At 40.6% G+C, this 22,978-nt stretch overlaps 1 protein-coding gene across 1 annotated transcript; it reads right to left on the minus strand.

The window, feature by feature from the left end:
* Window positions 1–225: 225 nt before the first annotated feature.
* gtpbp8 (GTP binding protein 8 (putative)) lies at window positions 226–20,378 on the minus strand. The gene is made up of 8 exons (XM_034134657.1): window positions 20,323–20,378; window positions 19,276–19,472; window positions 18,053–18,206; window positions 15,118–15,216; window positions 12,002–12,132; window positions 10,272–10,371; window positions 1,908–2,026; window positions 226–394 (listed from the first exon to the last, which is right to left on the minus strand). Exons 2-8 carry the CDS (start codon window positions 19,443–19,445, stop codon window positions 304–306), a joined length of 864 nt encoding a protein of 287 aa, XP_033990548.1. The 5' UTR covers window positions 19,446–19,472; window positions 20,323–20,378; the 3' UTR covers window positions 226–303.
* Window positions 20,379–22,978: the final 2,600 nt, after the last annotated feature.

A 22,978-nucleotide genomic window follows, 5' to 3' on the forward strand; every position in this document is an offset into this window, starting at 1 on the left:
TTGGGGCGGGACTTGTGATTGACAGGTCACGTCCACAGTGTGGTCCGGTTTGGGTGTTGTCTTTTTTTTGTCTTATATTACTCCAGGTTCATCTCTTATTCATTAATCCCTGGTCTCTTAAAAGCAGTTGACAGCATCATCATCATCATCATCATCATCATCATCATCATCATCATCATGTTCCTGGATCAGGGCCACTTTAGTACAACAAGGTCGCTGGACCAGTGAATGTTTTACATTTTATTAGGAAATAAAAATAACAGTTAGGCGAGTCCCAGCTCCACCCAGTCCGCTGGCCTCAGGTCAGCTGAGAGAGGTGTCTGTCAAACTGATGCTCCCCGTTACATGAGCGATGAAGCAGCGCAGCAGGTAGATCCCGCAGAAGTTCAGGGAGCTGTTGCAAAGAGAGAGAGACTTCTGAATTATGGATGATTACAAAGAGACATTACATCCTCAGTTATTACTGCAAACAGCTCAATTGATTAACTGAATTGATCTCTGTAAAAATGATGGATGACATGATGTTTTTGTTACACATGCTTTTTCCTCTTCTACTGGAGCTGTTTTACTGATTGTCCTTTCACCAGATGAAGAAGACAAACAACACAATGTGTTCCTGATCTACAGGTATCAACACAGTAGTCTATACTGCAGTGGAAGAGGAGTGGAAGCTGATCAACATGGATGTAAACATTTCTGGATTTTAACTAGTTTAAAAATCTGCTTTGCAAATGTTTTGTGTAACATGACAATTGGACAGAGACGTTAACAATAATGTAAGAGTGAGTGAAAAAACAAACAAATATAGAACCAATTGAGAATAAAAAACAACAATAATATTTTTGTCAAAATTTGAAAGACAGCCAGTGCCGAGAGTATATGTGGAACGAGATATTGAGGAACCTACCATCTTAACACGTGAGCATGGAATTAATAAAGAGTCACAACCATCCATCAAACATTGAAACATTCCTAAAACCCACTCTGTAACACTTGCACTTCTTTTGGCTAGCACTCAGTGTACATCATAGGCTAAGGGGCGAGACATCTTCGAAAAATATCTAAACAGTTGACCAATCACTACAGAGCCAGCCAGCTAACCAGTCAGAGCAGACTGGGCTCTGGTTTCAGACAGAGGGTGAAAAGAGGTGCTGCAGCACAGGCAGTATGAGAAGAATAAAGAGCTTTTTGAACATTAAAGTATGAAGACATGTCCCAGTAGAGACACTAAATACTTTTACTCACATACAAAGCGCTCAATGGTCAGGGACCATCCTACCTACAGGATCTTTTAATCTCCTATTGCCCCTCTAGGGCATTAAGATCCCAGAGTGCAGGTCTGTTGGTGGTTCCCAGAGTCCACAAAAAAAGGTCAGGTGCTAGAGCTTTCGGCTACCAAGCCCCGTTCCTCTGGAACCAACTTCCAGTGACGATTAGGGAGGCAGACAGTGTCCACACATTTAAGAGTAGGTTAAAGACTTTCCTCTTTAGTACAGCGTACAGTTAAGACTGGTTTTAAACCCCCTTGTATACATCCTCATGGACCCTTCGTTTTATGGAATTTTAATTATTGTACTCTAACTGTATTTGTGTCATTGTGTTATGTTCCTTTTTAAATTACGTTTGTTGTTTTTACATTGTTTTACATTGCCAATTGTGTTTGTTGATTTGTGAAGCCCTCTGAGACAAATAGGATTTGTGATTTTGGGCTATATAAATAAACTTGAATTGAATTGAATTGAATTGAATACTGATATGATCCTGGAAATGTGTTTGCACGCACAGAGGGAGAAGATGCACATGGCTTTAATACCCACACACAGAACTTGTTTGAGCTTTGTTTATGAACTAACATATCAAATCTCAGCAGGCTGATTGTAAAGTAGAGAACAAACAGAGTGACTGACCTGATGAGCAGCGGCTGGGGGAAGCAGCTCGTGGTGTTCCTTCTGACAGTATCCTGCAGACTCATCAGGTTCCTCAGCACAGTTCCATTTCCAGATTTGTCAATCTTAGTCAGCACCATCTGCACAGCAACATGTGACACATTACAATTCTACCCTCAAAAGAATAGAGCTCAGACTTAAAGGGGACCTATCATGCAAAATGCACTTTTGTACGTCTTTTATACATGAATGTGTCCCCGGTGTTCCAGGAAACTCACCAAGTGTCAGAAAACACAACCCTCTCTATTTTCCTCCATACCCAAATCTCTAAAAAAAGGGGCTGCAACGGATCTGATAAAAACTGATCCAGATTTGAACACTGTCCTGACGTCAGGACGGTGGCGCTACGGCTATTGGGCCAACTCTCCACCTATCAGGGGCAAGCCCCCAGGAAGTGCGCCGGACTCAGATGAAAATATTCGTGCTGGCCAAACGGCGGTACTACACTTCCTTTTGGTTGCCAGGCCCGGAAACACTTTTTCCCATTGACTTACATGGGGAAAGAGTGGTCTGTAAATCGTTGGATAATTTTTTTTAAACTAAATAAACTACCCAGTATGAACACTTGTATAGCCCTTATTAAAAACATTCGTTCCTCAAGTTGTAAAAATGTGCTAATAACGTTATTCTGAGAGTTATTTCCCTCTGCATTATGAATGCGCATATAACCCACCGCCCGGCACGTTCATGTTACGTGTTCAGCACTACATGCGTTTATCTTTACCCATGGATGCACAATAAGAACGGACCCATATCGCCTTACTGCCAGCCCACGGAGCTGTAATAATGGATATATTGCACATGTTTGCTGTAATTCATCATTTGTAAAATATTATACTACATGGGCTGTATTATTAAATCTTGTACCGTAAATGTTGTATTAAATAAAGTTAATATTACCGACGTAGATTAACGTCCCTGTAGCTTCTTATTGCACTAAGAAGCTTATTGCACTGTATATATATATATGTATATATATGTATATATATATATTTATGTGTATATATATACATATATACACTGGCGGCCGGTGGTCTTTTTTTTTGGTGGGGCTCTTGACGTACCGTAAGTGACCTACCCGGGGGGTCCGGGGGGTTTCCCCCCGAAATTTTTTTTCGAGAAATGACCCCTTAAATGATGACTTCTGGTGATGTTAGAGGGGGGGGGGAAAGGAGAAATCGAGGCTTAAAAATATGAGAAGACTGATCAATACCTCCATAATCTTCAGTGTGGAAAATATTATTTATCAACCTGAACATCTACTACTTTACCAGGAATTTGTGTTCTCAGAACTGGTCTGTTTTTTTCTTTCTTAAAACTGTTCATGTTTTATGAACCAACACCTTCACCAAGTAGCTTTACAGTGAACTGCATGTGAGATATAAAATTAATAGCATCTTTTCAGTAGCATTAATTATAAATATTTAAGTGGTTCAATACAAGTCACTACAGCATTTCAAACTGAACTGTGAATAAATGCAATTTAAAAAAAATAACCACAGCACAAAATGTCATAAATTGTGTTTTTTCTTTGTTTCTCTGAGGATTATTTACAAACAGGCTTATTTACATATAGCAATAACTCAGAAATGAAAAAGCTACATCGTCTAACACGAACAACCAGTTAGCATAATGATAATATATGTGTTATGTACAATGTAACTGGCAAGGCTAGAGCAAGAAAGAACATAAAGTTTGCAAAAGGTTTAAATAACTTCAAGTATCTGTCTTCAGATTACGTGGAGGTTTTAGTCCGATGGGAAGCAGATTTTAAGCGACACCGAAGATAAACCAAAAATGTGGTGGAGCTGCAAACCGTGTAGTGTTGCTGGGACAGAACAGGAGCTATAACCGTTGGAAAATACATCACAGACAATGCAACAAACGTGGAGACAGAACAATCACTTCTGTGATAAATGCCCACTTATTAATAAACTTCTAACAACCATGGGAAACCTCCTCTCTACATATAAAGTGATATCCAAGCATGGGAAACAAAAGACAGCATTTACCTGTTTGCATCCAGCTAGCCAAGCCTTTCTTGTGTACCAGCTACTTGTGAAGCCTCGTGTATAAATGTTGTCTTTTTCACGAGATTGCTGCGATATATTCAAATCGGGTTGGTCCGGTGCAAGGTCTTTAAGCAACAATTTATCTGCCAAACTTCTCCTTTCGAAAGGATTGGAGATTAGCTCTTGAACAGAATTAGGCGCGGACCGAGGTCCGGAGACTCCACCTGCACACGAAGCCATCCTCATCAACTACTGCGTCAACCGGATACGAGTCACTGTCCAAACTACTCACAGACTGCACTGGGCGCTGACATTGGCGCCCGGTGACCGTCATCTTTGACGACGCTGATTGGCTGAAATTATATTTTCGCGGCATAGTTTACACGTTACAGATAGCAACAGTCAGCTGCTGGTGGCTGCTGCTGCACTGGTTGAAGGCTCCTCTCTTAGCGCCCAGACGAGAGAAGGTGCATGGGCAAGGCCAGGCAGGAAACATGTGACTTATCAGTAACTTTAGACATCGTAACACAATTTTAAACGAGATTTTATTGTAGATTATACATTTTACTGATACCAATTATATAATATTTACCTTGTTCATTAAAAATAAAAATAAAAACATATATATTTTTTTAAACATATATTTTTTTTTTAATTTTAATTTTAATTATTATTTATTTTTTTTTTTTCAATATGGGAAGAGGTGGGGCGGCGCCCCTAGCGCCCCTATGGACCGGCCGCCACTGCATATATATATATATATATATATATATATATTAGGGCTGTCAAGTTAACGCGTTAATAACGCGTTAACGCAAAAAAAAATTAACGCCACTAATTATTTTAACGCGATTAACGCATGTGTATTTTTTGTCCTCGGCCGCCGTAGTTTCAGAGCGCATCGAGTTTAAAATACCATCGACAAGCTGATGCTGACAGCCCCGCACAGCTCCGCTTGTGGCAGACCACACTTCCACGCTCACTGGCAGGCCCGGACTGGCCATCGGGAGGACCGGGAGGGAGTGTGTATGTGTGGCGCGACTCGCGCGAGCGAGGCACACCTTACGTGTTGTTGTTGTTAGCATCTGGTGCTAGCTAGCTGCGCTAACGGATATAAGGAGCTGTTTCAATAACATTTCGCCGACAACTGCGCCGAGCACTTGACTTTATGCAGGTAGCCAGACAGTGGGACATTGTACGAAAAGTCAGCACACTCAGCACGGATAGTACGCGCAACATGATTGCAGCATCCAGGCAGCTCCCGTTGGAGCATATATGCCTTGAGCCACACACACACACACACACACACACACACACACACACACACACACACACACACACACACACACACACACACACACACACACACACACACACACACACACACACACACACACACACACACACACACACACACACACACACACACACACACACACACACACACACACACACACACACACACACACACACACACACACACACACACACACACACACACACACACACACACACACACACACACACACACACACACACACACACACACACACACACACACACACACACACACACACACACACACAGTATGAGAGAGGTTCCAGGTTGAATTGAGGCGAATATTTGTAATGTTCAGGTTGTTGTGTTTAATATTCATGAGAATATTTGTCATTGTTCAAATGATAATAAACAAACATATAAAGCATATTTGTCCACTCATATGTTGATAAGAGTATTAAAAACTTGAAAGATATCCCTCTAAGGTACATTTAGAACAGATAAAAAAATGTGTGATTAATTTGCGATTAATCGCGATTAACTATGGACAATCATGCGTATGCGTATATATGCGTATATATGTATATATATATACATGTATATATATATGTATATATGTATATACATATACACATGTATATATATATATGTATATATATGTATATATATATATATATATATATATATATACATACATATATATACAGTGCAATAATTCTTTCATGCTAAATGAAGCTGTTGCTTGGATATCACTAGATCCTGTTACAGCGTAATATAAAAGTACATAACGATTGATGTGTAAATGAGCATAATTACTAGCTAGCCGCTAGCTGCTAACTGCCGCCTCGTTAATATCAAATCCATCATAATAACAATCCATTACCATACTGTCATGAACGTGCGGTGCTGTTACGTGTACGCAAATGGACGTGCTTGATGTGAACGAGCATTTTGGGGGGCATGGTTAAAGTTGCGCATGTACTATGAGCACACATACGGGTACTTCTCAGGCATGCCGGGTAATCTGTGACGTTTCGCTCTCTCAAAAGTTGGGCCATTTTATCATCATGCGCGAATGAGCAACTCTCATAGGAATGAATGAGGCCCCGCCTCCCACGCTGTATCCAGTTCTTATTATACATCCATGATCAGGGGAATGTGGGGTTGGGCCACGGCCGGCCATTGCCGCTCGAAAGCGCTGGAGACGCTGTAGTACATATGCCAGGCCTGTAAGTGGCGCTGTAGTCTGCCACAAAAGCAGCGAAGAAGACTTCCCGCGCATGGTTACCATGGTTACCATGGTTACCATGGTTACCCTTCTGTTTATTCTCCGCTGTGGTTTTTTTTCTCCCTCCCCGAGGCAAGCGTTTGCTCCTCCTGCTTTAATTCAATGCAATCCCTCCCCGTCGAGGCAAGCACTGTAATTCTCTCCGGTTAGTCCACCAGCAGATGACAAACACCCACCTCTCCGCCTCTTCCAAGGAACGAGGGGACCGTGCGGCAGAGTTTCAGTTGGTTTTCTTTCGCCGGTCAAGATGTCCGTTAAAGTTTAAATCTTCCGGACAAAATTAGAAAAGTGCCGGTCAAAGGTCTTCTTTGTTATTTATTGAGCTTTAAAACAAATGAATAACGACTCTATATAATAATATAATAAAACACGGAGGACGGAGATCTCCCCCCTCTTCTGACAGCCCAGCAGCTGTTCAGAGCACGCTCCCCTCTCCTGCAGGGGGGCGTGGTCAGCTGCAGCTCACAGAATCAGCCCCCTGCAAAAACAGTGCTGGAAAGAGCAAATGGAGCGAAATGAGGCATGGCTAAAATGCATGATCTGTTTGGTATTTTGAAAATAAAACTATATTTATATACTTTATATAGGTATGGCCCTACAATATATTGTTCAAATATAGCATGATAGGTGTCCTTTAAAGGAACACAGCTCTGTCAGCAAACAGATAGTAATAACAGAATCAGAATCAAAGTTGGTTTTTACTAATGTATAAATCCACAGCTAAAATGACAGTTATTTAGCTTTAGTCATCCCCCATAGACTGACTATATTATTAGTTTGCATCTATTCCCCCAAAAGTTCAAAAGATGCAGTGTAGAACTTGTATTTCTCTTGTCAGAAGATACTATTGAATGCTGAGAATTAGTGGACAGATTTAAATTGATCCATTTAAACTGGTCATTTGGTACTTCATAATGTAACAAGCTGCTGTTAATTATGCTCTGCATCGTATCCATACCATAGCCACAGGAGAGCAGAGCAACAACTCAGTCTGTTCACAGCAGCACTGACACAGCCTTAATAATGGTCCAAGTGTTTAACAACCAGAGAGCATGAATAATTGACTGCAGGGGGGAGGAGGGGGTGTAGGGGGCTTCATTATAACGCTCAGAGGGGACAGCAGTTTTAAATAGCTGAGTGAGAGCGCTCAGCATTAACTCACTGTGGACATAATGATAAGGGTCTGTAAGAGATATGAGTCAAATGTGAAGAGGGGGGGGTTAGCATTAAAGGGAGAGTTCAGATAGTATGAATGGTTAAATGAATGACTTAAGTCAGTGTATCTACTACAGTAGTGTACAGATAGTAAATGTTTGTAGAAACAGACAGGAGTACAATGCAAATTAAACAACAAGAACTGTGCGAAGACAAATGCAGAAACAACTTTACCAACTTAATGAAACATGCGCAGCGATAAATAAAACCACTGCATAAACGAAACGCTGCAAGAAGCTCACAACACAATGGAAACGGGGACGCTAAAAAGTGACGCACACAGCTGGGACTGGAGCACTTGGTGACGTTCGGCATTATAAAGTTGGCCAACTGCCTCTGTCACCTAAAATGTGTTATGGGTTTATTTAAACAATGTGATCACATGATTCCCTCCTATGTCATTGCAGAATGTTTTGGGCCGTTGTCGGCCACCGTAGTTTTCAATGAGAGAGCTCATGGCATCTGATGCGGCCGCAGCAATAAAGGTGCACACCCACTGTCTCTTTTCAGAGCACAACACAGTTTTATGTTCGGCCGCTACGAGCACTTCAGGTAGAAAATCAACATTTCAGGAAAGAGCTTGTGACATCAGTGTATACATTGGAAGCTTGTTTTTGGCCGTGTTTGTCAAACAGAAACTATCATAACAAAGACCAAAAAACGTGTTTCTTTCAGCAGACCTGTCGAGTGCTGTACTTTTATCTCAGTACACAGATCGCTCTGGGGGTTTCTGCCTGAGCGCTAAAGCTCATTTGAACAAAGTGAGAGCAAGCATCTTCAGGTTGTGCTTATGGTGAAAAAAACAATGTCAAACAAATAGTGAATAGCTCAAAGAGATAATAAAAAGGAACTATGCTAGTCGGTCGTAGAACAGCGGTGATCGGTTGTCAAGATATATGAAAGATAGAAAGCTCTCCCCACGCCATGAAAACTAAAAGAAACAAATAACCCAGCATCCCTGAAATGTCTTTGGTGTCTGTCTAGTCCTGCATCCTGAGTCGTGGCTGTTGCTGCCTGACGCTCACCTTACTACTTCTCTGATGGCAGCCAGAGGATTGTTGACATCCTCCTGGATCGATCTTTATCTTCTGAATAGACACATTATGTTTTCTAGCGTTTGGACTACCTATGTTGTAAATGTATTATCTTTTTAATTTACACACGGCATCTATTGCACGTCTGTCCGTCCTGGGAGAGGGATCCCTCCTCTGTTGCTCTCCCTGAGGTTTCTCCCATTTTCCCCTTTAAACTGTGGGGTTTCTTTGGAAGTTGTTCCTTGTCCGATGTGAGGGTCTAAGGACAGAGGGTGTCATATTGTCATATTCTGTATAAACTGTAAAGTCCACTGAGACAAATGTAGAATGTGCGATATTGGGCCATATAAATAAACTTTGATTGATTGATTGATTGATTGATTGAACACAGGGCCTTAGGGTGCTACCACAAGTTTACATTCAGTCAGTTTTCATCCCACAGTTTGGGGCAGACGTAAATGCAGTGATGGTCTTTGATGGTTTCCAAACAAAACCTAGTGCAGTTTGCATTGAGAACCTAGTTTGATCCAAATGCAGAAGGTGAACTAAACGCTGTTGTCTGTCAGCAATATTAGAATATTAGATCATCCTATTACAGCCTGGAGCTGCTCAAAGTCTCTGTGTGACTACGTTAGTGTTGATGATTCCCATGTTTACATTCAAACAATCCCAACTCTCACCACACACACAACTGCTATCAGGCAAGAGTTTGTAAATAAAGTCCAACTGAAGTGTGTGTCACAGTGAAGCAGCATTTATGTAAGTGTTTTATGGCAGCAACAAGGGATTATTGTCATTATTGATTTATCTATCAACCTTACAAATGTTTGGCATGGTGAAAACTGCTCATCACATGTTCTCAAAGTGATCTGTTAAAATGTATCGTTTCCGGTCAAAACCAAGAGACTTCACAACTTTTCAACTGTAGAAGGCTAATGCAACACAAAACATTAGGGATGCTCCGATCAGATTTTGGGGCCGATCATAGGATGGGTGGGGGCTATGGGGATCTTCCATTTAAAGTGTTGTATTGTGAATTGTGTAGCAGAGATTCCGTTAGCAGGTAATTACCGGACTATGACCGGTAATATGCTGATGTTTAAAACTCAGTTAATGGGGCTCATTTTTATATTGTTTCAGTTTATAATCGTAACAGATCGAAAAGTTCAGATTCATTTTTCAATAAATGATGCGCTTCATATAGCTATTTTATTGTCTTTTTCGGATACCTTGAAAAACTGCCAGACCGGTGAAGCCATTTTGGCGAGCTTCTTTTGCAGCGCACAGGGAAAGGTTTCATGTATTTTGCGTCATCTGATCGGCTCTCCTGATCGGCCTTTATAGAGAGCATCAATCACACTATTAAGAGTGAATATCGGCCGATAATGATCGACGGCCGATCGATCGGAGCATCCTTACAAAACATTCACAGTTGAGAAGTTGGAGCCAGAGATATTGGGCTCTTTCCCCCCCCCACCCCTCTGTGTGTGTGTCCTACCACGTATGGACGTCTGATCTCCTCACACATCTCCATGGCGATCAGGTCGGCCTGCTGCAGACCAACGCTGCCATCGACCAGCAGGAAGGTCCTCACCAGACTGAGGAGACAGAGATAGGACAAAGAGCAGGAAGTGACTGATCAGTTCTTATTAAGGTCCTTTAAGGTTATTAAAATAAGAAAATTCAAATCTCCAGATTGGTTAGTACACTAGAAAAATAAAAAACTCCGTTCCCTTTGGATAAAGTATCATTCCTTTTCTTAATATACAGGGTCTTAAGTGGTCTGCTCATCATTGCTACAGAAACTGTAATCCAGATATGAGAGCTGCATTATTACAGCGCCACCTTGTGGAGCCGGTCACAGTCCACAGGTGGAGCAATCCGAAGAAAACTGAGATCTTTTAAACTTATGGTAGCAGGCCTGATATTACAAATATCCCTCTGTCAGAGTCATGGAAAACACAGAAACAGACCTCATAAGCATAACATATATTTGCATGCAGATTTCTCCTAACAGGGTTGTGCAAAATACAATTGGAAAAGTGCAGAAATGTAACTAAGTGTATTTCCCTCTGTACTGTAATTTAGTACAACTTTGCTACTTCATTCTTCTTCTCCATACATCTCAGGGGTACATAAGTAAAATGTTGTATTTCTTACTATATCTATCTGACAGCATACATTTACAAATGGGTATTTAACATATTACAACATTTTCTATTATGTCAAAAAAAAGGTAACTACCTAACCTTTTGACAATGCATCATAATAGCTGCATGATAAAAAGAAATAGCTAATTGCATAATAATAATAATAACACAAATACCTTAGTTCTGCAGATGGAAATGAGCTTTTAGTTTTAATCTGGCATATAACAACCTAGTGAGGCTGTCCAACAACATAATCTCTGACCCAAAGCATGTTCTGAACAGTGAATATGAACTGCTACCATCTAATCGGAGATACAGGGTCCCACGATTCAATAAAGTCAGACTGAAGCACGCCTTTGTGCATCAGTCAATCCTCTCAGTAAATACAGAGCTGAATGCAGATCAAATGCACGCTGAAGGCTCTTTGAGCATGTTTTCTCTCACTGATTGCTGTTATGTTAAATGTTTGTTGTTTGTGTTTCATGTATTTGTGTCTGGATATTTGTCTGTTGATGTTGGACATGGAGCTGCTGTGACGCAAGTCAAATTTCAGACTTGATCTGACAAATAAAGTAATATCGTATCGTATCGTATATAGCACATTTTCTCTCTTTGAGATTAAAGGTGGGGTATGTAATTTATTTCAGAAACACTTTTTGTTATATTCCATGGAATGCTCTTAACATCCCGATAGCAATGAATACATTAAATGCTTTGACAATAAATACATACAAAAAATGTCATCTGTGGAAGCCTTAGCGCTGTAAAAAGCACGACCAATCATTTTAGCCAGCCCGGCTAAAATAACTGGATGGCCTGCCTGCCTGTCAGCCTTCCATCTGTGCACAAACTTATCTCGTGCCCTCATTGGTCATGTGTGCGTTCGTGTGTGTTGGAGGAGGGGCTCTGTAAGGAAGTCTGAAGGAAGAGGCAGATTCTAGCGCACTCGAGCTGGTTTCTCCAAAATTACCTACCGCACCTTTAATGTAATTTTATGTATAATCCCTGATCAATAAAGACATAATAATTAACTATATTATATGTACCCCTGAGAAGTATGAATGAGGTTTATTCTTACTTCTCTCTGGTGAAAAGGTACGGCTCCACCATATCCACAAAGTCTTTGGGCGATCTGTGTCCGTACCCCGGCATGTCCACGATGGTGAAGGCTCTGCCCACCCGGAAGAAGTTCATCTTCTTAGTGTGACCCTGAGGAGGAGAGAGAGAGAGAGAGAGAGAGAGAGAGAGAGAGAGAGAGAGAGAGAGAGAGAGAGAGAGAGAGAGAGAGAGAGAGAGAGAGAGAGAGAGAGAGAGAGAGGAAAATAAAGTAAAAAGGCTTGGAAAAGCAGCAGAATATTTGAACTGCAAACTTTTGAACTAACTTGATGGTGAATGATCTGTCACCATGCCAACAGCATTTGATGACATCCCATAATACGCTTGATGTGTGGATGGCTGCATCGTTACCAAACCTGTGAAGTTTTGGGCTGTTTGGAGCATTTTCACTGAAGTTATGAGAAAACCGTGTTTCATGGCGAGCCTTGTTTTACCATGGCAACGGCATTTGAAGAAACCCCATAATTGACATAGAGCTGTTGAGGGCTGTACCGGTGATATACAAGCGAAGTTTGGAGGATGATCGGACCGTGTCCATTGGACTTACAGCGACATCGTGCTTCATGGCGAGTGGTCTGTCGCCATGGCAACGGCATTTGATGACACCCCATAATACGTATGTGCGTTGATGGCTGCATCGTTAACAAACCTGTGAAGTTTTGGGCCGTTTGAAGCATTTTCACTGAAGTTATGAGAAAACCGTGTTTCATGGCGAGCATTGTGTTGCCATGGCAACGGCATTTGAAGAAATCTCATAGCTGTCTCGTAGATGTCTTCACGGCTGGACTGTTAGCACACATGTGAATTTTGAGCACTTTTTGAACATTTTCATAGGAGTTAAAGGGACATCGTGTTTTATGGCGAGGGATGCGTTTCCATGGAAACGGCATATGGTGAGATTTCAGATTTGGTGTAGAGCTGTTGAGGCATGGACCGGTGATATACAAGTGAAGATTGGGGGACGATTGGACCGTGTCCATTGGACTTACAGCGACATCGTGTTTCATGGCGAGTGGTCTGTCGCCATGGCAACGGCATTTGATAACACCCCATACTACGCTTAGATGCGTTGATGGCTGCATCGTTACCAAACCTGTGAAGTTTTGGGCCGTTTGGAACATTGTGTGTGAGAGAGAGAGAGAGAGAGTGTGTGTGTGTCTGTGTGTGGCAGAGAGAGAGATGCTGCTCTGAGCATGTCAGTTGGAGTGATGACATCATCGTGTTCCATTACACAGGTGTTTATAGTTGAGCTAACGAGCTCTGTAGAGATCAAAGGTTTGTTCTGAATGAGATAAACCTCTTACATGTGAACGTTTTGTGGAAGAACGATAACAGATATCTGTGAAATTTCAAAACGTGAAGCATGTCAAGGAAGTTGAGTATCTGAAGTGTAATCTTTGTGTACTTTCGGGTTAATAATGTGGCCTTTTTGGCAGTTTAACTAAAGGTGTGCGGCTGCTGCTGTGAGGAAATATCAGCCTGAAATTACAATGGGTTTTAATGGAGACATGTTGAACGTTTTTGTCACTTCATGCCCTCAAGAGGCATTTTGTTTAATTATTTTTGCTTAATTATTTGTCATTTTTCAAGCTACGAGATGTTTTCCTACATTTGTCATGAAAAATTATGTCTCAGGAATGTAGGGTTTGGGAATTATGGCAGTTTAAAAAAAATAAAAGGCAAATTTCAAGATTTGCTCCACTCTCCACACGCACTCTGCCTTAACGAGCTGCGCAATGTTAAAGTTAAAATGTTAAAAATGTGATGTATTATGGGATGTATCTCTGGAATTATGAAAGTTATGAATGATAAAAGTAATAGCCTGCGATTCCCGACCGAGCTGAACGTTTTGATGTTTGAACGGAGTTTCTGCGATGTTGAATGTGGGAGGAGAAGAAGGCCAAAATAAGTCGGCGGAATAATAAACTTTTTGTCCGTAGCATTACATATAGTTGGAATGCTGTATCAGCATTCCCACTAAACTAGACATATATTACATTACATTGCATTTAGCTGACGTTTTTACCCAAAGCGACTTACAATAAGTGCATTAGAGTCTTGACCAAGAAGATACAAACTTGAAGAAAACAGAATCATATAAGTACATCAGGTTTCATAGAGCCAAAACATTTCATGTGCTACTCAACTGGCTTTAGATAAGCCAGTCCTTTGTTAGTATATAAGTGCTTTGTTAGTAATTCTATTGCTTGAAGTGGAGTCGAAAGAGATTAGTTTTTAGTCTGCGCCAGAAGATGTGTAAGCTTTCTGCTGTCCTGATGTCAATGGGGAGCTCATTCCACCATTTTGGAGCCAGGATAGCAAACCCACGTGTTTTTGCTGATGGGAACTTGGGTCCCCCTCGCAGTGAGGGTGCAGTGAGCCGTTTGGCTGATGCAGAGCGGAGTGCACGTGCTGGGGTGTATGGTTTAACCATGTCCTGGATGTAGGAAGGGCCAGTTCCATTCACAGCATGGTACGCAAGTACCAGAGTGTCTTGAAGTGGATTCTAGCAGTTACTGGAAGCCAGTGAAGGGAGCGGAGGAGCGGTGTGGTGTGGGAGAATTTAGGAAGGTTGAAGACCAGACGGGCCGCTGCATTCTGGATGAGCTGCAGAGGTCGGATGGCACATGCAGGTATCATGACAAACCAAAGAGAGGAATCACACGCTTTAAATCACACTGGTGATGTGTGTGAGGCGCTGGATTTCAATTTAATGTAATGCAATGTTACACTTATATATGTTCCATCTGATGAGCAGTGTGTCATTGTTATTAATATTACTATTTCTAAGAGTCCCAAAGGCACACTGCAAACATTTTAGGTTAAGAAATAAAGAACTGACAAGCATAACATTGGTCAAATTAAATCAGACACAAGGAAACAAATGTATGTTAGTCATTTAAATTAAAACAAAGATATACAAGTCAACTCTGACCAAATAACTAAACAATACTTTTGAACTTTGTAGGTAGTGAGGTTCCACACACAGGTGACCCTTCGTGTATAAAAGAGCTTTAGCCTTACATTATCAACAGAATAATAAAGGAAAGAAACACACGGTGCATTGTGGGTACTCACAGGAGTTTTGGACACTCGGACCTCTACCTCCGGAGTGAGGGAGAACAGAGTTTTGATGAGAGAGGACTTGCCCACGTTGCTCCTGCCGATGAAACACACCTGGAGATAAACACAAGCTGCTTTATTTTGAAATATTGTGTTAAATGACATTACACTGTGATAATGATAGTGACTCAATGACATGCAGGCTATTGGAGGAACGGATTACATGTGACAGGATTAGGTCATCAGAATACAAAAAATGTTAACTGTATTCCATTACAGGTACATAACAAATCTGATTACTGGTACATTTCCATAAATTAGGGATTTCTAGCAGGATTACATTGTTAGTAAAATCTAAAAAGAGCATATAGTGTTTGTTGTAAAGGATCAGATGTTATCTCTTCTCATAGAGCTGTACTGTTCTGTAGGATAATACTTTTAGTGTGAATCTATACGCCTACTGCCTGAATCTGCTTTATGGTTTTCACTTTCTTCATTTGTTCTAAACCAAACTTGGTCTCCTGTGTGGGCGTGACCTTTAAACAGTCACATGGGGTCGGCCAAAAATAACCATCAGGCCTTTTTTACGGAGAATATGTGGCAGAGAAGTGCCCTATATGTTCATAAAAAAGTGTATGTGAGCTTAACTGTGTGTATTACATCATATTACATTACATGTTACTTGTTAGACGCTTTTATCCAAAGCGACTTACATACTCAATACTGTGGACAATCCCCACAGGAGCAATTTGGGGTGAAGTGTCTCAGGGACACAACGACATGCTGACTGCAGTGGGGTTTGAACCTGTGACCCCCTGATCCGAACACCAACGCACAACCCACTGCGCCACCTTTCGTTTTATTAAACTAAAACGGAGCATTTTCTGTCAGCTCAGATTTTATTTCTGCTTTTTTAAACTGTAGTATGTGCTCATGTGTTTCAGTGTTGGTGTATAGGCTGCTGCCTGAATATGCTTCATGAAAGGCAGGGTTTCCCGTCAATACAAATCTCTGAGCAACAGACAACAGACAATTAGCCCCCCTAGCTTATCCAATAATAACTGTTGGGCCACTGTGGCAAATTCAGACCAATCACTTTGAAAAAGAACGCTTTTTATCACGTTCTGCTACCTGGGGAGAGATACTGTTCTCTATAAGGTTGAGTTGCCTCTTAGCGAGACGCTCAGCTGCTCAGCAGTGGTCAGGTTTTATGTAAAGGGATTTTATTGTTAAAGGTAACAACAGGAGTTTGCAGTTCTGGTTAAGACTAAAGAGTGTCTGTGTTATTAATGTAATACCTTCATAAGTATAGACACAGCTCAAAGTATATATTAAGTAAATAGAGCCTTAATTTGGAACCAGAGTTGGGCAGATTTCACCGTAACAGCGAGGGAACCAATTGAAATGCTGGTGATTACTCTACAGCCATCTTGCAATCCACTTCGGAATGATAAATAAAGAGAAAAAGTTGTTGATTGAAACTTTTAAAGCTCTCTCAGATGTTTTTCATTCAGTGAACATGTGTGTGTGCGTGTGCGTGTGTTATTCTCCCGTGTGCCTCTGTATGGATGTGTGTGAATGGGTGAAAGCTTTCCTGTATATGTTAAAACACTACATAGATGCAGTCCATTTACCATCACCTGCTCTGACGGGGGGGGGGGGGGGAGCAGCGGCTCATCACTCTCTCAGACAGACAGATGGATGCAGGGAGCTCACATACATCATCAGTGACAGAGCGGAGAGGGGATTGACTGAGCCCCCGCTGTCCTACCAACACTGTTCCATTCTGAAGCCCCTGCTGAACACCACTGTCTGTAAGGTTACATATCTGCTCATGCATTATCAGCTGTCAACTCATGCTTCATTATGTATGAGGCTGCAGAGACATTACGCTTCCTTTTTCACACACTGAGTGTCCACGTTTCGAGCTGAGGAAGGACAATGTGAAACAGCATGGGTTTAGAAGAAGAAGCTACAATCTCACCAACAAACATTTTTTGTCTGTCTGTCAGCAGGATTGCTTACATTTTTGTAGCGGATACACATATTATGTTTCACTCTGTGCTGCGTTCATGTGTCATAAGAACATCCAGAAATTGAGTTCCCCTGACATGTACAACTCATCTGGACGTCCCCTTAATTCAGAAAAACAAGTCAAACTTGCTGGTCATAGCAATAAAACAAAACACATCTGTGTGGTTTCCACATTAGGCTAAGGAGCACAACAAAGTCTGAAACATGACTTCCAAACTCAGGAAACTCGGCGAGTCTGTGCTCTCAGAGTGACATATGAAGGGTTTAACGCTAGAGTTTGGGTGCTTTTTACAACACATGTTCATTACAGAATAACTGCACCTGTGTTTGATGTGCCTATGACATGGACTAATGCAGAGTTTGAGAAATGCAAATCTGAAAGTGACACAACATCTGCTCATGGTGGACACGGAGAGCATAAGAGAACACAGGGTAATCCAACTATCAATTCATCAACATCACAGTTGTCATACAGTGCAAACACAAAGGTTTGCAGCAACTGTGATGTAAGAAAATGTCCTTGCATGTGCAATCAATTTGAATATTTTTGTAATTGTATTTACAGTTTCACTTTATCAGATGAAGGGGAGATTTGCGAGACCCGGGGTACATTCTTCACTGCCTGGCTTCTTCAAAGAACAATTTGTTGCACACTGCCACAGCATCATGAATTATTTAAATTGTAGCTTACACAAACTCTACTCTCTCTGTGTACCCTTTAATAAGACACCGGTAGCCTTAAGCAGGCGTTCACACTGCATGTGAACAACACAAGGGTTGTTGGGAGGAGTTGCTTTAGGTTAGACATGAAAAACAACCAGGAAGTCTGTCGGAGGAGTCCATGGGTTTGAATGTACCAGATGCCAAAACACTGCACAGCTGGGGGGATAACAGTGAGAGGGGGCTGCCCACTGACCTCTGGTGGCTTCAGGACAGGAACATGGTCCAACCGCTCTGCAGAGATGCAGTAATCGATCTTATGAGACGGCGAGGAGAGGAAGAGAGTTTCTGCTTTCATCATGTCCTCCACGCTGGGATGGAAGTGCTGGAACTGAGACCGGTCAATCGACCTGAAAGGGGCATTCCATTTCACTTTATACAAATCACATTCAGGGGAGATGAAGGAAAACATGTAGAGAATCATCTAGTCAAACATCCCAGATGCAGTCGTTAAAAGTAACAAAGTACATTTACTCAGGTATTGAACTTTGGTACTTTTGACATATTTGTACCTTACTTATTTCCATTTTATGCCACTTTTTTCTTCTACTCCACTACATTTACTTTAACACAGTTACGTTGGACGTATGACAAAATGGTACAATGCAGTACTGTACTACTAATCTGCACGGTATTTTCAGTACCTACATTTGGTCCACATTGAGAAAACTGCAATACTAAAATGCTGTTACTTACATGTGTAAAGACAGGATGATACAATAACCATAATAATAATATACTGTCAAAGGATCCCTTCTGTTAACATGTACTTTTACTTTTGATACTTTACGAACATTTAGCTGATAATTCTTCTGTATTTGATGTTATTATGAAATGGGTCATTGTGCAGAATGAGTCCTTTCACTTCCTGCTTTTACTGCTTGGAAATGCTTTACTCAAGCCTCTGCTATAATGAAGAGACAAAGCAATGCCAAGGTAAAGAGTGCACTCTAAGTATATTTTGATGCTAACGCTTTTCAAAGGTTGTAATGTCCTATGCACATAAGCTACAGTGTAGAAATGGCAATTACATTCTTCTGACCCGAGCTCCTCCAACAATGCAACATATATAATAAAATACAAAAAAACAAATACAAAAATAGTGCAAGAACTTCGTCTATATACACGTAAATAGAATATGATATATACAAGAAAAGAATGTCAAATTAAATATTGTACAGTAAGACAAAATTCGATAAGGTTTATTACGGTGATAACTATTTAGATAAATAAGTAGATTTTAAGATGACAAACAGATGAATGTTTATCACTCACTTTTGTACTTTTACTTATGTAACATTTTAAAATCGGGACTTTTACTTCTAGTGGAGTATTTTAAGACCATAGTATTTGTACTTTTACTTAAGTAATGGAGTACTTCTTCCAACACTGTCCGGATGTGGACAGAAAATACAGTACCTGTCCAGGTAAGGCTCCATCTGACTGAAGGGGTAAAGTAAGCTTTGGACTTTCTTTGGAGTTAGCATTCTGACATTCTGGAGTGAAGCCAGTCTATGGAGCCTCTGCCGGGGGACAGAGCACAGCTGTGTCCCAGGAAGAAGCCCCCTGGACAGGAGGAGACAGATCATGGTCCCTGCGGTCAGACCTGCCAGCAGCTGAGGAAGGACAAGGTGTTAGTGAAGCCTCGTTAAAGTAACCAAGTAGATTTACTCAAGTACTGTACATGAGTAAATCTTGAAGTACTTTATACTTCTACATTATAGAGGTAAATTGTGTGCTTTTATGCCTACATTTATTTAATACCTTTAGTTACTTTCCAGATGTGGATGAATGATGTGAAATATAATCAAGTGTTAAATCAGACTTTAGTTCCACCTGGAGTAAATTCACAAGCTACCCTGCAGTATACAAAGTCATTCAAACTAGCTGCACCTTTACCAGCTTTGAGAACACTTTCATGATCAATCATTATAAAACATATCATATATATTATTCTGAAATGGACCAATCTGCACAATGACTACTTTTACTGTCGCTACTTTAACTATAGTTTGATGATAATACTTTTGTACTTTTACTTGAGTAACGTTGTATTGCAAGACTCTTACTTGTAACTGGGTATTCCTACACTCTGGTACTACTTATTTTTACTTACAAGATCTGAGTACTTATTCAGCTTTATTATGTATTATACTGAGCTATAATAACTACTACAGTATTATACGAAATACATATCTGCATTTCTGCATTTGAATTACATGTTAAACTTAACACGCCGTTTTTAATCCCACGCATTTATAAACAGAGTGTTACATGAAAGTATTCCGGTATGATTAGCATGTTAGCAAAACATCACCGTTACATCATGTAACTGTAAGGTTTAACACGTCACAAGGGTTAATGTCTCCACTTACCTGAGGGTCAGTATTAACATAACTAATACACTAACAATGAAGGCAGGTTTTGCTGCAACTGAGCGTTATTTAATGTAAAAAGATGACTGACCTTTACAATTTCTTTTCCTCCATGTTGTGTGCAGCACTTAAATGAATTCTTTTTCTTCTTCTTCTCTTCGTTTTTGGCGGATTGCAAACAATTTAGAAGGTGCATACCGCCACCTACTGTACATGAGTATGAATCATCATATCATACCAACTCTTTAACCTATGATCTAATCTAAATAAATCAACAAAAAACATGAAATAAATAAAACAAAAATAAAAATCTATATTCCTTCCTGACCTAATGTTAAATTATTTTTCCTACCCCAGTTTCACTCAAGAATGTAAACAGTGCCTTTCTGGTAGCTCTTACTCCCTCTCCTTTTGTTCCCAAAACACCAACCACACTCCATTCCCTCTCTGCCTCTAAAACTTTAGCCTTTAGTTTTTCTCTTTCCGCTTTATAGATGTCACAATGCAACAAGATATGTTCTACATCTTCTTTTACTCCACAGTTCCCACACTTGTCACTGTCACTTTTCCCCATGATATACAGCGTACCATTCAATGCTGTGTGATTTATTCTGAGTCTAGCGATCGTGATTTCCTCCCTTCTGTTTCTTTCTTTATAAATATTAATTGTACTTGTCTTTTGTACTTTGTGATAGTCTTTGCCTTTCTGGCCTTTCTCCCACCTTTTCTGCCAGATCTCCATCCCTTTTTTCTTAATTATTGCTTTTCCTTCCCCTTTACCAAGTTGAACTGGTAATGTGATTTCCTTTTGCACTTTTTGCTCATTTATCAGCACACTCGTTCCCTTTCACTGCAGATCTATACCGCCTCTGTGAAGTCTTAACAGGCTATGATTCAGTGCTATGAGAATGTCTTCTCTGGCAGTTGTTGTTGATTGTATGCTTTGTAATATGGACAATGAATCTGTGCACATCACCACCCTATCTGGTCTGACCTCTTCAACCCACCGTAATCCTATTATTACAGCAAGCATTTCTGCTGTGTACACTGATAATTGATCAGACGCTCTTTTTGAAATAGATATTTTAAAGTCTGGGATGTATATACCAACTCCAACACACTCTTCCTTGTTCTTAGAACCATCTGTGTACATTTGTAGGTCATTGTAGTACTTTTCATTCAGATACATACTTGTTTTAATTCCCACTTCATTTATTTGCCACTCTTTTTTCCTTTCTACAATACTCATATCTATTTTAGCTTCTGGGAAAAGCCATGGGGGAACACGACTAAATGGGGTTGCTTTGGCAAACGTGATGGTCTCCACTCCATATGCCCTCCTTCTCTCCTTACTAGCCAAACCCACGTCCCTGGAATTTTGCATATTCCCAGCAATCCTGTAATATTCTGTTTGAAATATTTTCTTCTCCACTTCCTTGTAGCCTGACCCAGTATGACAGAGCAAGTTTCTCTCTTCTGATCTCCAGAGGTGTCTCTCCTGCTTCTATCAGAACTGCATTGATAGGGGATGACTTTATCAGTCCAATACACAACCGCAATGCTTTATATTGTATTCTATCAATTTTAAAAGCGATGTTTTTGCTGCTGCTCCATACACTATACAACCATAGTCTATTGTGGACCTCAACATTGATCTGTAAATGTCTATTAATGCTTGTTTGTCTGCGCCCCAGTTGCATCCAGCTACAGCTCGCAATACATTTAATACTTTTTTGCATTTTGTTTCCACTTGATTAATATGCATTTTCCATGTATATTTGCTATCAAACCACAGTCCTAGGTATTTGAACTCATTCACCTTTGTCATTGGACGGTCATATAGTGTTAGCTGTTGGCCATCAATCTTGCTTTTATTTGTAAATACCATGTAGCATGATTTGCTTTCTGACATTTTGAATCCCCAGTTATATGACCACCTCTCCACTTGTTTAATCGCTCTAGCTATATTCTCCATTACGTATGGGGCATTTCTTCCCCTCATCCAAATAGCCCCATCATCTGCGTATAGAGCCGATTGAATGCATGTGTCTAAGCATGGCAATATATCATTAATCATGATGTTAAATAATATTGGACTGACTGCACTCCCTTGGGGAATACCATTTTCTATTTCAAAATAATTGGAAATATCTGCTCCAACCTTTACTCTAAATGTCCTGTCTGTTAAAAAGGCCCTTACCCAATTGTACATTCTCCCTCCAATACCCATTCTACTCAATTTGATCAGTAACCCATCCCTCCACATAGAGTCATACGCCTTTTCAATGTCAAAGTACACTATTGCCATTATCTCTTTCATTTTCAATGTTTTTTCCACATCATTACTCACTCTTACTAAAGCATCTATTGTGGACCGCCCTTTACGAAATCCGCTCTGAAAACTACTCAGCAGCCCTTTCTGCTCCAGTACATGTGAGAGCCTACGGACAATGATCTTTTCCATCCATTTACATAGGTGTGATGTAAGAGCTATTGGTCTGTAGTTACTAGGGTTAGCTGTATCTTTCCCTGGCTTATTGAATGGTAGCACGACTGCTGTTTTCCACAAACTTGGCATATCTCCTTCTCTCCAGATTTTATTGAAAAGACTCAGCACCATTGTCATAGTTTCCATAGGTAACTGTCTAAACATAGCATAACATAGCTGGTCTTGTCCTGGGGCTGTATATCCTGTACCTTGTAAGGCTATTTTGAGTTCTGACATTGTAAATTCCACATCCAGAGCT

Source organism: Trematomus bernacchii, unplaced genomic scaffold (genome assembly GCF_902827165.1).
Source record: "Trematomus bernacchii unplaced genomic scaffold, fTreBer1.1, whole genome shotgun sequence".
Lineage (NCBI taxonomy): Eukaryota > Metazoa > Chordata > Actinopteri > Perciformes > Nototheniidae > Trematomus > Trematomus bernacchii.

What these genes read in the sequence shown, in the direction of transcription:
- gtpbp8 (XM_034134657.1), bottom strand. Translation starts at nt 19,445, where the DNA reads ATGATCTGTCTCCTCCTGTCCAGGGGGCTTCTTCCTGGGACACAGCTG. An exon ending in TACCTTTTCACCAGAGAGAA is followed by an intron (nt 10,372 to 12,001) that starts GTAAGAATAAAC and finishes CTGTCTCCTCAG; the next exon opens with TCTGGTGAGGACCTTCCTGC. An exon ending in CCCCAGCCGCTGCTCATCAG is followed by an intron (nt 395 to 1,907) that starts GTCAGTCACTCT and finishes TCTTTGCAACAG; the next exon opens with CTCCCTGAACTTCTGCGGGA.